Genomic DNA, 19,188 nt, shown 5'->3' with positions numbered 1-19,188 from the left:
GGCTGCCCGTATTTTCTTTCTTAAGCTGAGCACACTGGTATTGGGATATTATTCTAAATAACTTTTTACTGTTTTCATAGAAATAAAAGAATTACCAAGCGGTAAATGCTATGACTGAGATAGCATATATAAAACATTGAGCACAAAAAAGAAGGTTCAATAAAGTATTACTTCGAAGTTTGGGTTTTCCCATACAAATCTCAAATTCAGGATGAAAAGAACACACAAACAAATACAAGCAAAGTTCTATAAATGCTGGAACTTGGGTATTTAGAAGATAAATTTTCTTTGAATAGATGAGTTCTTTTTCTTTTTTTTTTTTTAATAGATGAGTTTTCTATGAGAGTTTTTCATTTATCTGGAGGTTACTTAGCTTTATTTTATTTCAGAGTTCTTGTGGAGGACTAGGACTGAAAGCCCAAGCATAATGTGAACATTCCCAGATGTGAAATATCTCCTTTACCAATGTGAGCGTTCTAGTAGTTTACATTGTGGACATTCATTTTGAAAACCTTGCTTTCCTCTTTAGCTCAGCAATTTGTTAAAGCTTACGCACCTTGATTTGAGTATGAACCACTTTACTACAATCCCTCTTGCTGTGTTGAATATGCCTGCTCTTGAATGGCTCGACATGGGAAGCAACAAACTTGAACAACTTCCCGATACTATAGAAAGGTAAAATTAGTTTTCTGTGCTATTAACAGCTGTGTTGAAGCCATCCATAATAAGTATGAAGTAACAGACAAAACAAACGAGACCCTAAGCATAATCAATCACGAGAGATCCATGTAGTATAAAATATTGCTACTTTTTAACAGAATACTTTCATTTACTTAAATTAAGGGTTTTGGGAGAGAAAAACTGGCTGTCAATATGTTGACATGAATATGCCATACAGTAACATCACTTAGTGCATGCCAGGCACTCTGCGCTTTATAGATGGATGAAGAGGGGCACCTGGGTAGCTTAGTGGTTGAGCAGCTGCCTTTGGCTCAGGTCATGATCCCGGGGTCCTCGGGTCGAGTCCTGCATTGGGCTCCCCACAGGGAGCCTGCTTCTGTCTCTGTCTCTGTGTGTCTCTCATGAATAAATAAATAAAATGTAAAAAACCCTGGCAATTAAAAAGAATAATAAAAAAATAAATGAAACTCACATAGAGATGTTAGCTAAATTGTTCAAGATCAAAGTTTAAGTGTGCAATCTAGGTTTTGAACCAAGGCAGCCTGGCCCAGGGTCCATGCTATTAACCATTATGCACACCTGTCTTGCTCTAACCAGGCATATTAATTATTTCTGATTTTTCTTCTAATATTCTAATTCCGATTAGATAACATTTACAGCAGTTCTTTAAGAAATCCTATGAGAATAGTGAAGAATGCTGAAATATATTGGTTTCCTTCCTACCACCACATGCTGAGAAGTATACTGTAGGGATTAGCCCTCCAATGCAGCTTCCCAATAATCAGGTAATGTGAAGTCAGTTAACTTAACTGGTACACTGGTTAAAGATGTTATGAAAGATGATATTTGTTTCATTTTAGGTTAATAAGAATCAGGGTTTCCATATTATGTATGATTAATTGCATAAACCTCTTTTAATTAATCAGAATGCAAAGCCTACATACATTATGGCTGCAACGGAATGAAATAACATGCTTGCCAGAAACAATCAGCAATATGAAAAATCTGGGTACTCTTGTTCTCAGCAACAATAAACTGCAAGATATTCCAGTGTGCATGGAAGAGATGAACAATCTGAGGTAAAAGTTATAGACACAAAACTGACATGTTCCTTTTTCATTGCAGAACAAAGTAATATAACTTCACATCAAATCCCACAACTTCCATAACAAAATTATTTATTCACTCATTTACCAATTCAGCAGTGACAGAGCCCTGTACACCATGAAGATACGGTGATAAATAAGACACAAGTCTGTAAAATATGCAGAAACTCCAAGTTTGTAGCATTTACTTGTATGTTTGAGATGCACTGGAATTTGGGAAGTTAAGCTGTCCCACATTACATATATGCTAGTATTAATAGTTGCTTCTATAAGCTCTGAAAATAAGTTGTCTAAAGCTAGCGTTTTTCTCTTCTAGAAAAGAAACTTAAAGATTCTTAGGATATTATATCTAACCAAATGTTCAGCTATTTTAACCAGTTTAAAAAAAAAAAGTAATTTAGTGTATTATCATTTGATCTTTCCCCAGGGAAATAAATGTACACTTCTATGGCATCTATAAAAATACTGTTTTTTGGTGAACTGCTAGGTTTGTCAACTTCAGAGACAATCCACTGAAATTGGAAGTAACGCTTCCCCCCAGTGAAAGCCTGGATGAAGAAGAGGAACGGGAATTATTTGGTCTTCAGTTTATGCACGCATATATACAGGAGTCACGGATGAAAGCAGGTATGACGTTGTGTATAACACAGGTCAAATATTTGGTAGAGGAATGTGTATAGACATAAATTCCTTTATAGATTTCTTATCCCTTTCTGGCAAATTTTGTCTCTTGGTCAATATTGTGGGAGGAAAAAAGTGAAATTCAAATCTGTTCACAATTTTGATAAAGGCTTGAAGAGAAGTTGTGAAGATATTTAAAGTCTTTCAAGTAGAGACAGGAAATAATTTGGCCAAGTGCTTGAAGCACAAACAAGTGAACGAAGATGTGATTCACTACCTCATTAGGTAGCTTCACTACCTCATTCTACCAGTTTGGCATGTATTTCAGTGTACTCATGAACACTACCTTCCTTGTCATTTCCTCTTTTTCTACAGTCCACAAAATAACAGCACAGTATTTTGCCTAGGAAGGAAAAATATTGAGAACACAGATTTTTAACCAATAGTTAAAATGTTAAAAGTTTTCACATATAGATTTCAATCACCTAGTCTCTGATAATTAAGAATTAAACCACTTCTCCACTAAAGGAAAACCTTTAACTTAAACCAAGATTAGAAGAGGCCAAAGAGACAATTCTATTAATAAAAACAATGAAACAATCGTATACTAATAGAAATCATAGTTTTACAATGCACTAAAACATGAAGAATTTTTGAATCAAAAGGTCAAATTTATTTTCAAATAGCTGCTTTGGGGAGTAAGTATAATCCAAGCAAACAAATGACAGTTTTTAAGCTATAAGAAATCATCTTTACCAACATCCAGTGGCGGATATTAGGAAATAGTCCTTTGATCTATGATGACGAGCCATGTTTGAAGACAAGTTAGTTTGGGGCCTAGTTTGGGGTAGAAATACATAAAAAACAGGTAGTAGGTAGAATTGATGATTGTATGCTGGGAAATAAGAGGACCTCAAGATTAATCTGTTTTTGGTTAGAGCAACTGGGCAGATGGTGATGCTGGGCTGGGGAAATGAAGTCTAGAAGATGGTTCGGTGGTAGAAGTGGAAGATCAAGAAATCTGAGACAGTCGTGTGTGACATGTGGGAAGAGGTAGTTGTGTAGATGAATCTGAAAGTTCAAGAAGGGGTTTGCTGTCCCTGTAAATCTGGCAGGTCAAGGAACAGCAATATACATAGTCACTTTCTTATGTTGTCTTAAGGGAAGCAAACAAGGTTGGGAAAAACAAGAATCTTTACCTACAATTTGCTGAAGGCCAAGCTTATCTGCCTGCCCATAAAGTACCTGGTACCACTGTCAGAAACATATGAAGCGGGATCCCTGGGTGGCGCAGCGGTTTGGCGCCTGCCTTTCGCCCAGGGCGCGATCCTGGAGACCCGGGATCGAATCCCACATCGGGCTCCCAGTGCATAGAGCCTGCTTCTCCCTCTGCCTGTGTCTCTGCCTCTCTCTCTCTCTCTGTGACTATCATAAATAAATAAATTAAAAAAAAAAAAAAGAAAGAAAGAAACATATGAAGCTAAATGGGCAGAGGACTATTATCAGTATAACTATTGAGTGTGTATGTTGTTTTCTGGAACACAGCTGAGATTAGGCCTACTGTAGAATATGCTTTATTCCTGGACATAAGTTGTTGAATGATGCAAAGCAGATTGTATGACACAAATTAGCACTGCCTGACCCAATAAAATCACATAAATTACTGAATGATGTATTATTACTCTTATTTATATTTGCTTGATTGGGCAGCATGAATAATTAACTTTAGAAATAATCAAACCACCATCCTTTAATAATAGTGGACATAAAACTTATAAAAAGAGAAAAAAGGTTACAACTTAAGCAGAGATAATAAAACCAAGTCTGCCTATTGTCACTAAAAATAGATTTGTGAATTAGCAGTATTAACAGTTAGTATTAATTGTGCTTGGAGCTGTTCTAAGCATTTTACATGTGTTATCTCATTTGTTATAACAACCATGTGAGGTAGGTATTATTATTATTATTATTATCTTCATCATCCCCATTTTAAACAGGGAAATTGAGGCACAAAGAGATTAAGCAGTTGCCCAAGGTCATACGCTGAGGTGGCAGGGTAGGAGCTGAACTTAGGCAGTTTCATAAAACATAGGAGATTAAAGTAGAAAAGTGAGGAATTTTAAAAAGGCTAGGCTTCTAATCTATAACTCATATAATCATAGATCTATTTATAGGAGAAGAAAGTTACCTAAGAATATCATTATAGTATCTAAAATTAGTTAATTCTGATCTTTCTCTTGCAAAGGTACATTGGTACATTGATTAAGACAATTTTTACAAATAAAGGCAGAAATAAATCAAGGATAACATGAAGACAGTAACAGTCCTGACCATATGTTTGGTTTAATATTTGCTTGTGCATAGAAACTGCTTATGAGTTAAATAAGGCCTAAATGTAAGGAGGTTTTTGGTTTCATTATCTAATTTCCACTTTATTCCAAATTATTTAAGTCAAACAAGTGAGAATATATAGTTGTACTGATAAACATAAAAATGTCCTTTTAAAAGATATGATACCTAATTAACTTATAAGTTATTTGCAAATTTCAATTTAATTTGTGAATAAGGCTTATAAGTTATCTTTTTGGAATTTCTAACTAGATAATTATTCAATTAAAATGAAGTGAAATAGCTTATTTCCCTTAAAAACTATCTCCTCAGTTTTTGTTGTTATGGATAAATTTAGATAATACAGATATGGCGCTAAAATCTGAAGGTGAATTCCTTGATTGTGAACATCTCTGAATTTCTTTGCATTAGAAAAAAAGAATCACGATTGATTATCCTTTCCAGATCTGAATGGACAAAAAAAAATCCATACATAAGCCACATTCTCAGACTGGCCCTTGTTATAAACCTACAATTGATCTTTACATCTTCAACTTGAGAAATATTAAATAAAACCAAAGGAAAAAAATAAATTTCCCAAATACAAATACAAAGTTAATGTGCTAGGTGTGTATTGATGTGTTCTGTGTGTTTCAGATAACCAAGTCAACTGTTCCACTACTTTACCAATCTCCATAAATACTGATGGATAATTTAACTCAAGATGCCCTGCTGAAGAGAATTACTTTGGGAATTTGGTGAATTCGCTAATGTTTGGACTTTTAAAGTAAAAAGAAAAACTATTACCAAAGTTCAATGAGGCCACAACATTTTTAAGAATTCATATTATCTGCTATGTAAATTATATTTTCATGAATATAAAAATACAATTAAAAAATTCTTTTGGTGGAAGACATATGTTCAGAATTTCTTTTCCATTAAGGAGTTGTTTCTGGTGATAAAGAATGATTTGGTAAAGCAGTTAACAATACATTTTCCAAAGACACCAGAGGATCTGTATAGTACTGTAAAGCAGGACTGAATCCTTTCTGCTGTAAATACTCAACTCGGCCTTGGTCAATCAGCAATTTACAAAGATGTCCGATTTTCTTCTTTTCTTCAACAGTAAGGAACCTAAATCAAATAAAAACAAAATATTGTTAAAATCTGTAAAAGTTTATAAAAAAATTATTTTAGTCACTTCTATTTATTGATAAGTTCCTAAGTAACCTGCAGTATACTATGTGCTATGTCCCATGCTTCCAAGATACATTTTTATTTATGCCACAATAAAAGTGTATTTTAATGTATTCTAAAATTGGATGGTAAAATGAATTTTCATGAATAGACTCTCAGTAACATTTATCTAAAAAAAAAAAGCACAGCAATAACAAAACATTCCTGCCCTGGTGTTGTGCATTTCAATGTAGTCACTTACCCAGGTACACTCTCAGCACTGTCGTCTGTGATTCCGCATCCCCCGTCATCATGCTCTTCACTGGCATCGCTGTGCTTATCTTTTCTCTTTGTAGTAAGATTGGAAGCTTCCAAAGATGTTTTTCGCATTCCACAAGTTGCCCAACTACTCATTCGCTGGAAGTAGTGGAATTCCACTGCTCCAAGGCCTAGAGCCCTGAAATACTCTTTGCCCACATAATGTCTCCAATCACACCTGTGGTGACAACAGAGTGCAATAACAATGCCAGCCACAGGGGTCCACTTCTCTGGGACATTTTTTTCATTTCCTTCCTTGGCCAAAGTGTTAATTTCTTTTTCTGTTTTATCATTCTTTATGCGTTTGGCTAAAGGTTCTTCATTCCTTTCCTCACAACTGGCAGCATAGGTTTCAACCAAACATCGTAATGCAAGATCTGCAAACACAATTATGTGGCCCCCCCAAACCACATCATCTTTAAAAATAAGTATTTTTTACATTTATTCAGCAGTATGGTTTCTAAAATCCCAACAATAAACACCTGCTTAGCTTTATACTTGTAATAATTCTTCCACGAATTATCAATTTTGTTCATATTTGCTGTTTTCTCATTAGCATCTCATTTTCTCTAATGATTTATTCTACTTCCCCCAAAAACTCGCTGAAGCTTAAGATCTACATCTGTAAAAACTTCTAGTCCAACTACTCAAATTGGCTCTTATTTCTCCTACTCTAGCTGAGGAAAGAACTTGTATAGGAAAAAAATCTTTGATCTACACTTATATTCCAGGGAAGTTTTGAGCTTTAGAAACCCAAAGAAAGAATAGAGGGGAAGGCATCTGCTAAGTATCTGCTTAGATTGATTTACGTGGCAGTCCTGAAACATAGCTGTTCATAGCAAATCCTGATGAGCTGAAGAGTTGATAAAAGAGAGTCATTTTGTGGAAAGTAGGCCTCACTGAGCAGCCTTACAGTATTTATGCATTCATTCAACAATAAGTTACTGATGCCTTTCATGTCCAAGCTTTGCGAATGTAATGATGATTAAACACATAAACTTTGAGGTGGTCCATATTAAAATGAAAAATTTAGGGATGCCTGGGTGACTCAGTGGTTGAGCGTCTGCCTTAAGCTCAGGTTGTGATCCCGGAGTCCCGGGATCGAGTCCCACATCAGGCTCCTTGCACAGAGCCTGATTCTCCCTCTGCCTGTGTCTCTGCCTCTCTGTGTCTCTCATGAATAAATAAATAAAATCTTTAAAAAATAAAGTGAAAAATTTACATTTAAAAGCTTAATAAATAGATTTTTTTATGACTATGACTATATCCTACTGAAGACTGCTATATGAGTTGACAATACTGGGAAGACTCCAAACCTATACTATAAAACCCATACCTGTGTCTGATTAGATTGGCATGCTGTGTCTATTCAATCAAAAACATGTATTTTAAAATGTTATTACCCTAAGATGTAACCAGTGACTATTAAATTATTTTATATTTCACTAATAAATTTAATTCAATATATGAGTCTAAGTCAATGAACAGTGGGAGAAAGAGAGAGCTTTCTTTTTTATTTAATAAACTATTATTTTCTGACAAAATATATTCAGTCAGTTTTATTTATATTGGACTTAAGTACATGATTTTCAAAAATATGAATAACCTGAAAAATTATTTAAAAAATGAAGTTATTTTACAATCAGAAGGTATTTAATCTATTTCAACCTTTCCTTCACCAAGAACTTAAAGGACAAAGAAATCTACCAAAGAAAGGGATCAAGAAACATAGCAAATGGGTGGACAAGATTATTCATTCACTCAAATGCTTAGTGTTTCTATTATAAAGCCAACCATCATGTTAGTACACTCCCCGTGCTCAAAAAATTCACAGCATAGTGGGAGAATCAGATATATAAACAAATAATTAAAATACCATAAGGTAGAGATATGCAGACAGAATTATGATAAACACTAAGGAAATTAGAACTTGACACAATATAGTACATGGGAAAAGTACACAGGGTTTCAATTTGCTGGGCAGCTAAGCTGTAGGCAGGAAGTGGCAAAGGCTGGAAGGCAGTGGCCAGATTGACAGCAGGTCTTCCTGTTAAAAACCTTGAGGGAAAATCTTAAAAAAAAAAAAGGGGGGGGGGGATCCCTGGGTGGCTCAGCGGTTTAGTGCCTGCCTTTGGCCCAGGGCATGATCCTGGAGTCATAGGATCAAGTCCCACATCGGGTTCCCTGCATGGAGCCTGCTTCTATCTCTTCCTGTGTCTCTGCCTCTCTCTCTCTCTCTCTCTGTGTCTCTCATGAATAAATGAATAAAATCTTAAAAAAAAAAAAAAAAAAAAAACCTTGGGGGCATCCCTGAGTGGCTCAGTGGTTTGGCGCCTGCCTTCAGCCCAGGGCGTGATCTTGGAGTCAAGGGATCGAGTTCCGCATCAGGCTCCTTGCATGGAGTCTGCTTCTCCCTCTGTTTCTCTCTCAACCTGTGTCTCTCATGAATAAATAAATAAAACCTTAAAAAAAAAAAAAAAGGCCTTGGACTTTCTGCTGTATTAGGAGCTACCGAAGAGTTTTAAGGGGAAAGATATGTGTGTAACCAAGGGGTCTAAATATTAGTAATTAAATAGGTTGTGGAAGGAGACCATCAGAGAAAGAGAAAGAATGGCACAGATGTAGGGGAAGAACTGGAAAAAAGAATGTTATCATAGGAAAGGAAACAGAATTTCAAGAAGGGCAAGCAACTGGACTGCCTGGCTGTCAGTCTCAGCCAGAGAGCATGCAACTCTGGATCTCGGGAGTCGAGAGTTCCAGCCCCACGTGGGGTGAAGAGATGACTTAAATTAAAAACAAAAACAAAAACAAAAACAATCTTAAAAAGAATGGCGGCAATCATAGGAAATAAACTGAGGGCTGCAGGGGGTGGGGGTGGGTGGAGGGACAGTGTAACTCGGTGATGAACATTGAGGAGGACACGTGATGTAGTGAGCCCTGGGTACTATATAAGACTGACGAATCACTGACCTCTACCTCTGATAATAATACATTATACGTTAATTAATTGAAATAAAGTTTTTCAAAAAGAAAACAAATTAACAAAGAAGGGCAAGCAACTGCAGTAGAGATTTTTCAGTAAGATAACAACAGAGTGATGAAGGGAGAAATCAGTGAATCAAGAGAGGAAAAGTATGTGGAATAATGAAAAATGGCCAATATAGATTATACTTCTGAGAAACTTGGGTCAGATGGGTAAGAGTAAATGAGTATGCTTTTTTCTCTCCCCAGGACAGAACTGGCTTACATCAGAAGGTTTTTATGAGGGTTAAATGAGATAAGGTACATGAAAGTCATCTTAAAAACTATGAAGGACAACACAAATATATAATACTCAAAGCCATTTCCAGCTAATTTGAATAATGTCTTATGGAGGCTCCAAGTTCCCCCTACGGGAGATGATGAAACCAGTAGGAGCCAGGAAGAAGATATAACAATAGCTAACTTTTCCTAAGCACTCATATGCACCAGATACTTCCATGTAACCAGATAAATTATATAATACCTGTTTTACAGAGGAGATAACCAAAATTCAGAAAGGCTAAATAATTTCCCAAGGTTACACAGCACAGCTGAATTCTAGATTATCCAAATGCAAAGCCTATGCTCTTTCTACCTTACCATGCTACACCTAACAGAGGGATGTGCTAAGATAAGACATCTTAGATTTTTTATCTAATATTTCTTTTTCCATTCCCCAGAGTCCTGGTACATAATCATCTTCTAGCAGGAGAGGTTTCAGGGTCCTTTCCAAGCAACTCCTTAAAAAAATCAGTAGCTTCTGGGGTAGAATCATACAGTTTCCACAAATGATTTGTTTACTTTTTGGTTGAAATATAACCCAAAAAGCTTTAAGTCTCATATGACTCAGTCTTTACCTATGAAACTCTTAATTCATCCTGCAAAATGGCCAAAATAAGAAAACTCTATATCTGATGTAACACAAGGCCAATGCTACTAGGAAGATCAATTAGCTGTAAGCGTATGTGGTATAAACTACTCAAGAGACTATTTCAATGATTGGGACCATGTTAAGCTACAACTTGATGTGTTCATCTACACATTATTAGTATGTTAACGTACCTGTTGCCACACCACACAAATGCTTTCCAATTCCTACCACAGGCAGTTTTTCTTTGCTTAGCAAAGGAATCTTGTCTGAAATATAAGAAAATAAAAATGAATTAGCTCTCTTGTGAGATAAGGAAGGCATTAACATGGCCTCTCCAAAGACAGAACTAATTTAAATCTTTGAATTTAAGGGCTGAAAGAAACTCAAACAAAAACTTCTCGCTTTATAGCTGAGGAATAAGACTCACAGATATAGTAACCTGATAAGTAACACAGAGGGCTGCTGACCAGCCAGAATTAAAATTAAAGTTTCTTTCTTATTTGTTTCCCTTTTTTTCCCCCTCTTGCCCCTGGTGGGCTTCTCCTCCAGAGTTAGTTTCCTGATTCTTAGGCCAATGTCATTTCTCTCTACTGACTCAGGACTTTCCCCTGTATAAGCCTTATTTTGCTAAATATTATTAACTAATTGATAAAAGAACTCAAAGCTTTCCCTGCTAGAAGATTTATTTTGAACAAATAATACATACAATAAACATGTAATATATAAAACACTATATTCAGTATTATAATCAAACTATATATTTTTTTAATATATCTTGATGTTGGGGATCCCTGGGTGGCTCAGCGGTTTCGCGCCTGCCTTTGGCCCAGGGCGTGGTCCTGGAGTCCCGGGATCAAGTCCCGCGTCAGGCTCCCTGCATGGAGCCTGCTTCTCCCTCTGTCTGTGTCTCTGCCTCTCTCTCTCTATGTCTATCATAAATAAATAAAAATAAATCTTTTAAAAATATATATATCTTGATGTTCAAAAATAAGATATCTTTGCTTTTTACATTGTTTTGAAAAAAAGAAAATATTCATAACAGTCCTGAAAAAAGTAAAAAAAAAAAGGTCCACAAGGTAATGAAGTAAGATAAACTATATCACAGTTTTAGCCTCCATTTCCCCTTCTTATTTATTTCCCTTTTTGTAAGATTCTGAAATGAAAAGTATGCTTCCTCTAAAAAATTCAGCTACAGCATCAAGCACGGTGAACAGTCCCATGGAAGTACTTAGTAAATATTTTTACTTTTCTGTTACTTGCTTTCAAATGTTATTATATTACTTGCCAGGAGAAAATGGTACCAAATGGAACAGTTTGCTTGTATCAGGGAATATAGAAGTTTAAATTAAGTTAGTTCAAGAAACTTACCATCAGTTAGAGTGAAGGGAAAGGAATTCTAAGAAAAACCTTCTCCTTTATGCTTGAAAATTATCTCATTTCCTCTGTCTCCTATATCTTTGGGCTTGGAAAATAGAACAGAGGAACTTCTGTCAAATGATGGTAGATTAAATGCAAATAGGAGTTTACTCTCTCCTAAAACTCCACCACAATGTGGATAAAAGGATTTTTTTTTTAAAGACTGTATTTATTCTTCTGAGAGAGAGAGAGAGAGAGAGACAGGCAAAGGCAGAGGCAGAGAAAGAAGCAGGCTCCATGCAGGGAGCCCGATGTGGGACTTGATCCCAGGTCTCCAGGATCATGCCCTGGGCCAAAGGCAGTGCTAAACCGCTGGGCCACCTGGGCTGCCCGGATTTTTGAAAAGATATAAACTCACAAGATCTGAAAGAGGACAAAAGGAGACAAAAATGGGAAAGTCTGTGACTCAACCAAATTTATTCTACAGATCTTCCAAAGGCTCAAGAATTGGGGGCATTAGGTACTTTTGGAGTAGAGCTGAGTAGCTATAATGCAGAGTGTTGGTGGAAAGCCTGTTTAAGTAGTCAGATCCCTACCTCACAGCTCCTTGGTGACTACCTCTTTCCTACATGATGGAAGACTGTAGACTAATTCTCTCAAGTAGATCTGATCAAGTAGAACAGGAATTCAGTGGATTTAGGGACAAGAGGAAGTTGAAAGGTGAAGTATGATAAAACAGCAGGAATCAGTGAGCATGCCTACTAATTTCCCTATCTCTCGTTCCCCACTGGGTCCCGAGATGTTGGTCATCAGACTTTTACCCTCTAGGTAGGTGATCAGAGAAGAGTCTTCTCTGCAGAATCTGACCAGCCCAAGAGGAAAGATGACCTCTTAGGCAAATCACACCTGTGATCACTCCACCTGAGGACCCAGAGTTCTGAGTCCCTCAATCCTAAGAATACACTATCAAGGAGCATCAGATTTTGGAGGACAGCTTCTAAGTTACAAAACCAAAACAAGTGGAAAAGAACAAATTGGTGAAAACAGATTACAAAGGGAGAATAATTCTAAAACACCATTATTAATATCCTCTGAAAGAAATTATAATTATAAAAAAGATCAAAATATAATAATAAAGATAAATTCAGAGAAAAAATCCTAGAAATTAAAACTATGATAGAAAAAATTTAAGTTGGGAAAATTTTAGGAAGTATAGAAAAAAGACCAAAAGACATAACACAGAGAAGTTTTCTTCAAAGAAGTAGAAAACCATCCCAATAAGTCTAATAACTATGTCATAAGAATTCTTCCTTAAAGGAAGAAAAGAGAAAGTGGAGCAAATTATGAAAGAAAGAATCCAAGGAAATTTCCCAGAAAGCTGAGAATACTAGAATCTCTAAATCAAGATTTCTCATCCCTGGCATTATTGACTTTTTGGCCTCAATAATTTTGTTGTGGGGAGCTATACCATACCATATGAGATATTTAGCAGGCCTCTGGTCTAGTAGGGAGGCTCTCTGGACTGTATCCATATCATGGACTGTAACCATAGTATGCCCACTGCTATGACAATCAAAAATGTCTCAGACATTGCCAATGTGCCCTGGGGGACAAAGTCCCACCAGCGAGAACCACTGCTATAAATGAAGGAGGCACAATGGATAAAAATATAACCATAGGAAGGCCTATCACTGTGAAAATTTAAAACACGAAAGACAAAGAAGAATTTCAAGAAAAAAGCAGATCAAGTACAAGGGACCAAGAAATTTCAAGAAAAGGGATGCCTGGGTGGCTCAGTGGTTGAGCATCTGCCTTTGGCTCAGGGTGTGATCCTGGAGTCCCAGGATCAAGTCCCACACTGGGCTCCCTGCATGGAGCTTGCTTCTCCCTCTGCCTATGTCTCTTCCTTTTCTCTCTCTGTGTCTCTCATGAATAAATAAAATCTTAAAAAAAAAAAAAGAAATTTAAAGAAAAAAGCAGATCAAGTACAAGGGAGCAAGATTCAGAACAGCACTGAACTTTTATTTTTTTTTATTTTTTATTTTTTAAATTTTATTTATTTATGATAGTCACACAGAGAGAGAGAGAGAGAGGCAGAGACACAGGCAGAGGGAGAAGCAGGCTCCATGCACCGGGAGCCCGACGTGGGATTCGATCCCGGGTCTCCAGGATCGCGCCCTGGGCCAAAGGCAGGCGCCAAACCGCTGCGCCACCCAGGGATCCCTGAACTTTTAAATAATACTAGTGGAACAGAACTTTCAAAATTCTAAAGGAAAATGATTTTTTTAAAGAGATTTTATTTATTCATGAGAGACACATACACAGAAAGAGGCAGAGACATAGGCAAAGGGAGAAGCAGGCTCCCTGTAGGGAGCCTGATGCAGGACTTGATCCCGGGACCCTAGGATCACAACCTGAGCCAAAGGCAGGCTGCTCAACCACTGAGCCACCCAGGTACCCCAGAAAATGATTTTCAATCTGGAAATACAAATACCCAGCCAAGTCAAGTCTAAAATAAAAGATGTTTTCTAACAATGCGAGGCCTCAAATTTATCTCTATTGCATTGTTTCTCAAAAGCTATAGGACTAGGTGCTCTACCCAAAGAGTGAATCAATAGATGTGGGAAAAGATGTGGAAAAATAAATTCCTACCCAGGAGAGTGAAGGAAATCCCCAGGATGAGACTGAAAAAAGTTTTAATGTTGATCATTGTGCCCCAGGAATGGAGGGCATCCAGTCTGGACTGGAACATGTCTGAAGCATACAGGGGAGAATTTTTCAGCAAGATGGAAACTAATAAAATAGTTGATGAATGTATTACAACGAATACATTTTTAAAAGACAAAGTAAATAAAATTATAAATTATTAATTTAGCAAACAAAAAAATTAAAGAGGAGGAAGTAATTTACTACATGGTCCAGTGGTAAAAAAAAAAATGATTTAATCATTTCGTACATATTAGAAAGATGAGGATTGGAAAATGTTTGCACTTGAAGCGTGGCAAAGGTACAAAATCTTTATCTTCCATTGGGAGAAACTGATAGATAATGCTTTAAGAAAAAAGGTGGGGGGGGGCAACGAAACCAAAAGCCTATCGTTAGAGATTTCATTTATTTATTTATTTTTAAAAAGATTTTATTTATTCATAGACACACAGAGAGAGAGAGGCAGAGACACAGACAGAGAGAGAGGCAGGCTCCATGCAGGGAACCCAATGTGGGACTCGATCTCGGGTCTCCAGGATCACACCTCAGGCTGCAGGCGGCGCCAAACCGCTGCGCCACCGGGGCTGCCCAGAGATTTCATTTAAATATAAAAATCCACTTGCAACGGGTAAATGAAGTTGGCTCCAAAGAGAGAGCCATGGCTAGGAGGAAGTGGCTGCTGCTGTTTTTATAACAACTTGAGAACTTGTACAATTGTTTCAGTCTTAACCACACATATATAACTTTAATAAAAGCCCAAAAAAGAAAAAGAAGGGGCAGGGATGTCCATAGTGAACTCATTCAATAGATGCTTCCTATTCTTTCTCTTCCCCTAAAATGATGAATAGTCAATTCCAACCCCGCTACCCACAAAGTCCTTTAAATAAATGTCACTTTCTCCTTGCTTCAAAACTACTTTTAATCACTCTCAGTATGTCATTAAATAAGTCTTTTATTTTAAATATTAAGAAAAAACTGAAGTATGGAAGTCAGGAGATTATAATTCACATTTTCACTGGTGGCTATATTTTTACGTAGGTCACTATTTAGCAGGAGAGAGTTTTTCAAATTAATGCTAACTTTAGAAGGGCAGTATTGAACTAGATTATAGATATTTGCTTCATTATTAGTCTTTCTCTCTTATTTTGGTTTAAAACTATGGAATAGGGGCACATGGTGGGCACAGATGAGTGATCTAGAAACTATTTAATAAATATGGTATGCTACCTTCCAGTATATTTAAAAAGAATTCAATACATAGCATAAAAGCTTGTCTAGGATTTTCAATGTCACAAAAGAAATACATTCAGTTAAATAATTTTAAATACAGTGATTTATACAGAAATGTTGGGTTGCTCCACAAAGCTGTATTAGTGAGTGGATGGAAGAGGTCACTAGGATATGTTTGTATTAATATGAAAAACTATAAAGACTATAAAAAGGTACAGAAAAGGCACAAAAAGTATGACTGAAGCAGGGGTGAGTGTGTGAACTGTGACTTCCACAGAGGTGAATTTGTTTGGTACAATTTAAAATTCTAGCAAGTATCTTTTACCAACAGTGGGACAAAGAATAATCTCATTTCTTTGATAGTTCAGGTTAAGTAATGTTAATTATAGGCAGAAGGCACTAGCCTTTTTTAGGGGGCAGAGGGAGAGAGAATCTTAAAGAGGCTCCACACCCAGTACAGAGCCTGAAGCAGGGCTTGATCTCATGACCTTGAGATCAGGACCTGAGCCCAAATCAAGAGTTGGACGCTTAACCAACTGAGCCACCCACGTGCCCCTGAACAGACTCATAATTAAAAAGATCAAAGAGGGGTGCCTGGGTGGCTAAGTCAGTTGGGTATCTGCCTTTGACTTGGGTCATAAATCCAGGTCCTAAGATTGAGCCCTGTATTGGGAATCCTTGCTTAGCAGGGAGTCTGCTTCTCCTTCTGCCCATCCCCACAGATGCTTGTTCATTCTCTCTCAAATATATAAATAAAATCTTAAAAAAAATAAAAATAAAAAGGACAAACAAATAATGTAGGGACATATTATCAAAACTTTTATTAAACTCTTTCCTAATATGATACTTCATTTCTAATGATACTGAAATCTCATTTTAAAAAGTTCCAGACCTAATTCAATTTACATTTATCCAAACGTTAGATATAACACAATGCATTAATTTTAGTTTGTTTTCCCTGAAGCACTGTTCTGCATGACTGGATTTCTAAGCAACCCTCAGAATTTGAAACTTCTATGATTTATGGAAGGGCAACCGAAAGTTATGCAACTTACTCAAACACAAGTGTTGAATATCAATTTGAAGTCTCTCAAACACTGAATTTTTCTTTCTGTGTTTGCCATCTACCTGCAGAAACAGAACATAGTCATAACAACAGCTTTTTATGTTTAAAAAAAGCTTTATGAAAATAAAAAGATTTCTCTTTGTTTTCAAAATTCAGAGGAAATAATTTCCCATCTTATCTTTAATATTTAAAAAACAGAATCACTAATTAAAAAATTTTAAGATTGTATATTCTTTGATGAAAACTCTAAAATAACAATATCATATATTTTTAAAAAGCTTAAAATTTTATAAATTATTATGTACAATTATTTCCTCTAACTCTAAAACGACCCTATTCACTGATGAAGGAACTAAGCTTCACAGATGTTAAGTGACTAACCTAAGATTATTTGCAAGCTCCTTTGCCTTAGGCCCTAATACACTATTTTCGGCTCATTCTTCTTACTCTCTCTAAAAGATCACAACCACCACTCTGATCTATGTCCATGTGTCTATGACTTAAAAATCAACACTGTGGCCCAGATTTTTCTGATGAACACCAGACACATATCTCTAGTTGTGAACTAGAAAGCTCTACTTCAACTGTAAACTCATTCAAAACTGAACCCATCATTTCTCCCCACAAACCTATTCTTTCTCTTCTTCCTTCTATATTCCCTAGGTCAGATAAAATGCACCACCAGTCATTTAAAGCCATCAAGCGTCACCTGAAATAACTCCTCTGTCATTCTTAATGACTAATAAATAAAATCACCAAATCTCCTTCTTCTAAAATCTTAGCATTTCTCATACTCTTTCCCTCTTCTCCATGCCTCTGCAATAGTCTTAGCTCTGGCCCATTTCTTACTTGGATTACTGGATAATAATTATCTTGTTATTAATCTATTTCAAGTCTCAGACTCTTCTGATACAGCTTTAATGGTATTACTAGGATGAACTTTTTAAAATTTATTTTTATTTTTTAAAGATTTTATTTATTTATTCATAAGAGACACAGAGAGAAAGAGAGGCAGAGATATAGGCAGAGGGAGAAGCAGGCTCCATGCAGGAAGCCTGACACGGAACTCGATCCCAGGTCTCCAGGATCACGCCCTGGACTGAAGGCGGTGCTAAACCGCTAGCCACCTGGGCTGCCCTAGGATGAACTTTTAAAAAGCCTTTTTATTTTCTTCACCAACTCTCACATATTCTTTCAATCTCCCCTCAGCTGTCACTTTTTCCAAGAAACCTTCCCTGATCCACACTACACTGAGTCTGTGTTCTATCTTCATGCTTCTATGGCTTCTGGTACTTACTATCATCATAAGAGACTTAGCATACTGAGCCAAAATACTCCTAAGTCTGCTCCACTAGATGTAAGATTTTCAAAGACAAGAACTAAATCTTGTTCCACTGTATATCCAGCATGTAGCAGGATAAAGTTGAACTCCTTCCTTTGGCATAAAATAGGATTCCTTCCAGAGTTTAGCCATCCTGTCCCATTTCATCACCACTGAACCCTACTTGGAACTATGCATTCTCATCACACAGAAGTGTTTCCATGTTTCCCTATTGTTTCAGGTATTTGGTTACACTGTTCCTGCTTCCTAGAATGCTTCCCAAACCCTTTACCAAGGAAACATTAATTCTCCTTTCAAGATAGACCTCAGGCATCACCTTTTCTATGTAGCCATTTGCATCCCTTCCCTGCATTAAAACATGCCACTCCCTCTTTTGAAACTACACTGTACTCTGGTGCAGATTACTTTTATATAATAATTAATTTGTGTCTCTCCTTTCTAAATATAATAGAGCACAGAGACCTTGTCTTGATTTTATCTACTCAATGTCTGTCATGGTGCCTAATGGTATGCTCAATAAATATATACCGAATGAAGTTAGCAAGGGGCACAGGTAGGTTAGAACCCAAGACTTAACTCCTAGCTTGAGTTTGGCTCTTTCCACATATTTTCTTGTCTCTGCAAATAATTTTAAGAACTCCGCTCACTGGACTATCAAAATTTAGATTAAAAAATTTACCTTCAGTTTAAGTCATCAATATAATTAGAATAAAAAGCCGTATCAAATCAACACAAAAATTAATTTTCTGAATATCATGGTTTTCTTTTTTTTAATAAGAAAAGTGCAAACAAAGTTTGGTTACTAACATACTGCCAAGAATTCACGTACCTTGAATCTCGTGGTCACCTTTTCTACTAGGATGAAGTGAACTTTTTCAGCATCTTTTAAGGCAATATCAACCCAATGAGATAATTTTCCCTTTCCTGCTCCAAACTCAACAAAGCATCTTCTTGGACCAAGTAACTTTAATTTTTCAATGTTACCTAAAATAGAAGCCTGCAAACTTCACAAGATTATTTTATAAACTAGAGTAAACACATTTGGCTTGAATGGGAAAACAGCAAGGTAATTTCTATAAGGCAGCATGTGCACATAGATAATTTTGTTTGGCTTTAAATTTCTTCCATTGTTCTGAAATTTTTAACACACAGTACTCAGAACCATATCCATGCCAAAAATTTTTAATATATGTTAACATATTTTTTTTTTGAAATGGAAAGATTCTGTTCCCTGAAAGATAAACTAAATAAAACCTCATTAACTATATTTAGAAAGAATGTTAGCTTTTGACAAATGAACAAAAGGCCAATTTTAGTATAGTGACTATGACCTAAACATACCTGCTGTTTCAGGTGTTTGGTTGCA

The 19,188-nt window shown here is 36.3% G+C and overlaps 2 protein-coding genes across 3 annotated transcripts in view; one reads left to right on the top strand and one right to left on the bottom strand.

Moving 5' to 3' along the window:
* LRRC39 (leucine rich repeat containing 39) overlaps positions 1-5,650 on the top strand; it is a 20,415-nt gene extending 14,765 nt beyond the window's left edge. The window contains exons 6-9 of one of the 2 annotated variants that reach the window (XR_012035152.1): positions 530-675; positions 1,608-1,760; positions 2,215-2,414; positions 5,394-5,650. Coding sequence is in view for 1 of the 2 variants with exons in the window: in XM_072834689.1 (XP_072690790.1) it covers positions 530-675; positions 1,608-1,760; positions 2,275-2,414; positions 5,394-5,449 (495 nt within the window). In the remaining variant the exon portion in view is untranslated. The remainder of the gene's footprint in view (positions 1-529; positions 676-1,607; positions 1,761-2,214; positions 2,415-5,393) is intronic. The other variant, XM_072834689.1, reaches the window with a different exon arrangement.
* TRMT13 (tRNA methyltransferase 13 homolog) lies at positions 5,549-19,188 on the bottom strand (the record flags this gene model as incomplete). Its single annotated transcript, XM_072837669.1, has 6 exons — positions 5,549-5,870; positions 6,175-6,607; positions 10,314-10,388; positions 16,470-16,542; positions 18,652-18,704; positions 19,164-19,188. Coding segments are annotated over 6 exons (855 nt in total), but the record flags the coding sequence as incomplete, so codon positions are not given.

Source organism: Canis lupus, chromosome 8 (assembly GCF_048164855.1).
Source record: "Canis lupus baileyi chromosome 8, mCanLup2.hap1, whole genome shotgun sequence".
NCBI lineage: Eukaryota > Metazoa > Chordata > Mammalia > Carnivora > Canidae > Canis > Canis lupus.
Note: the sequence above shows the minus strand (reverse complement) of the source record. Positions and strands in the feature narration are given on the sequence as shown.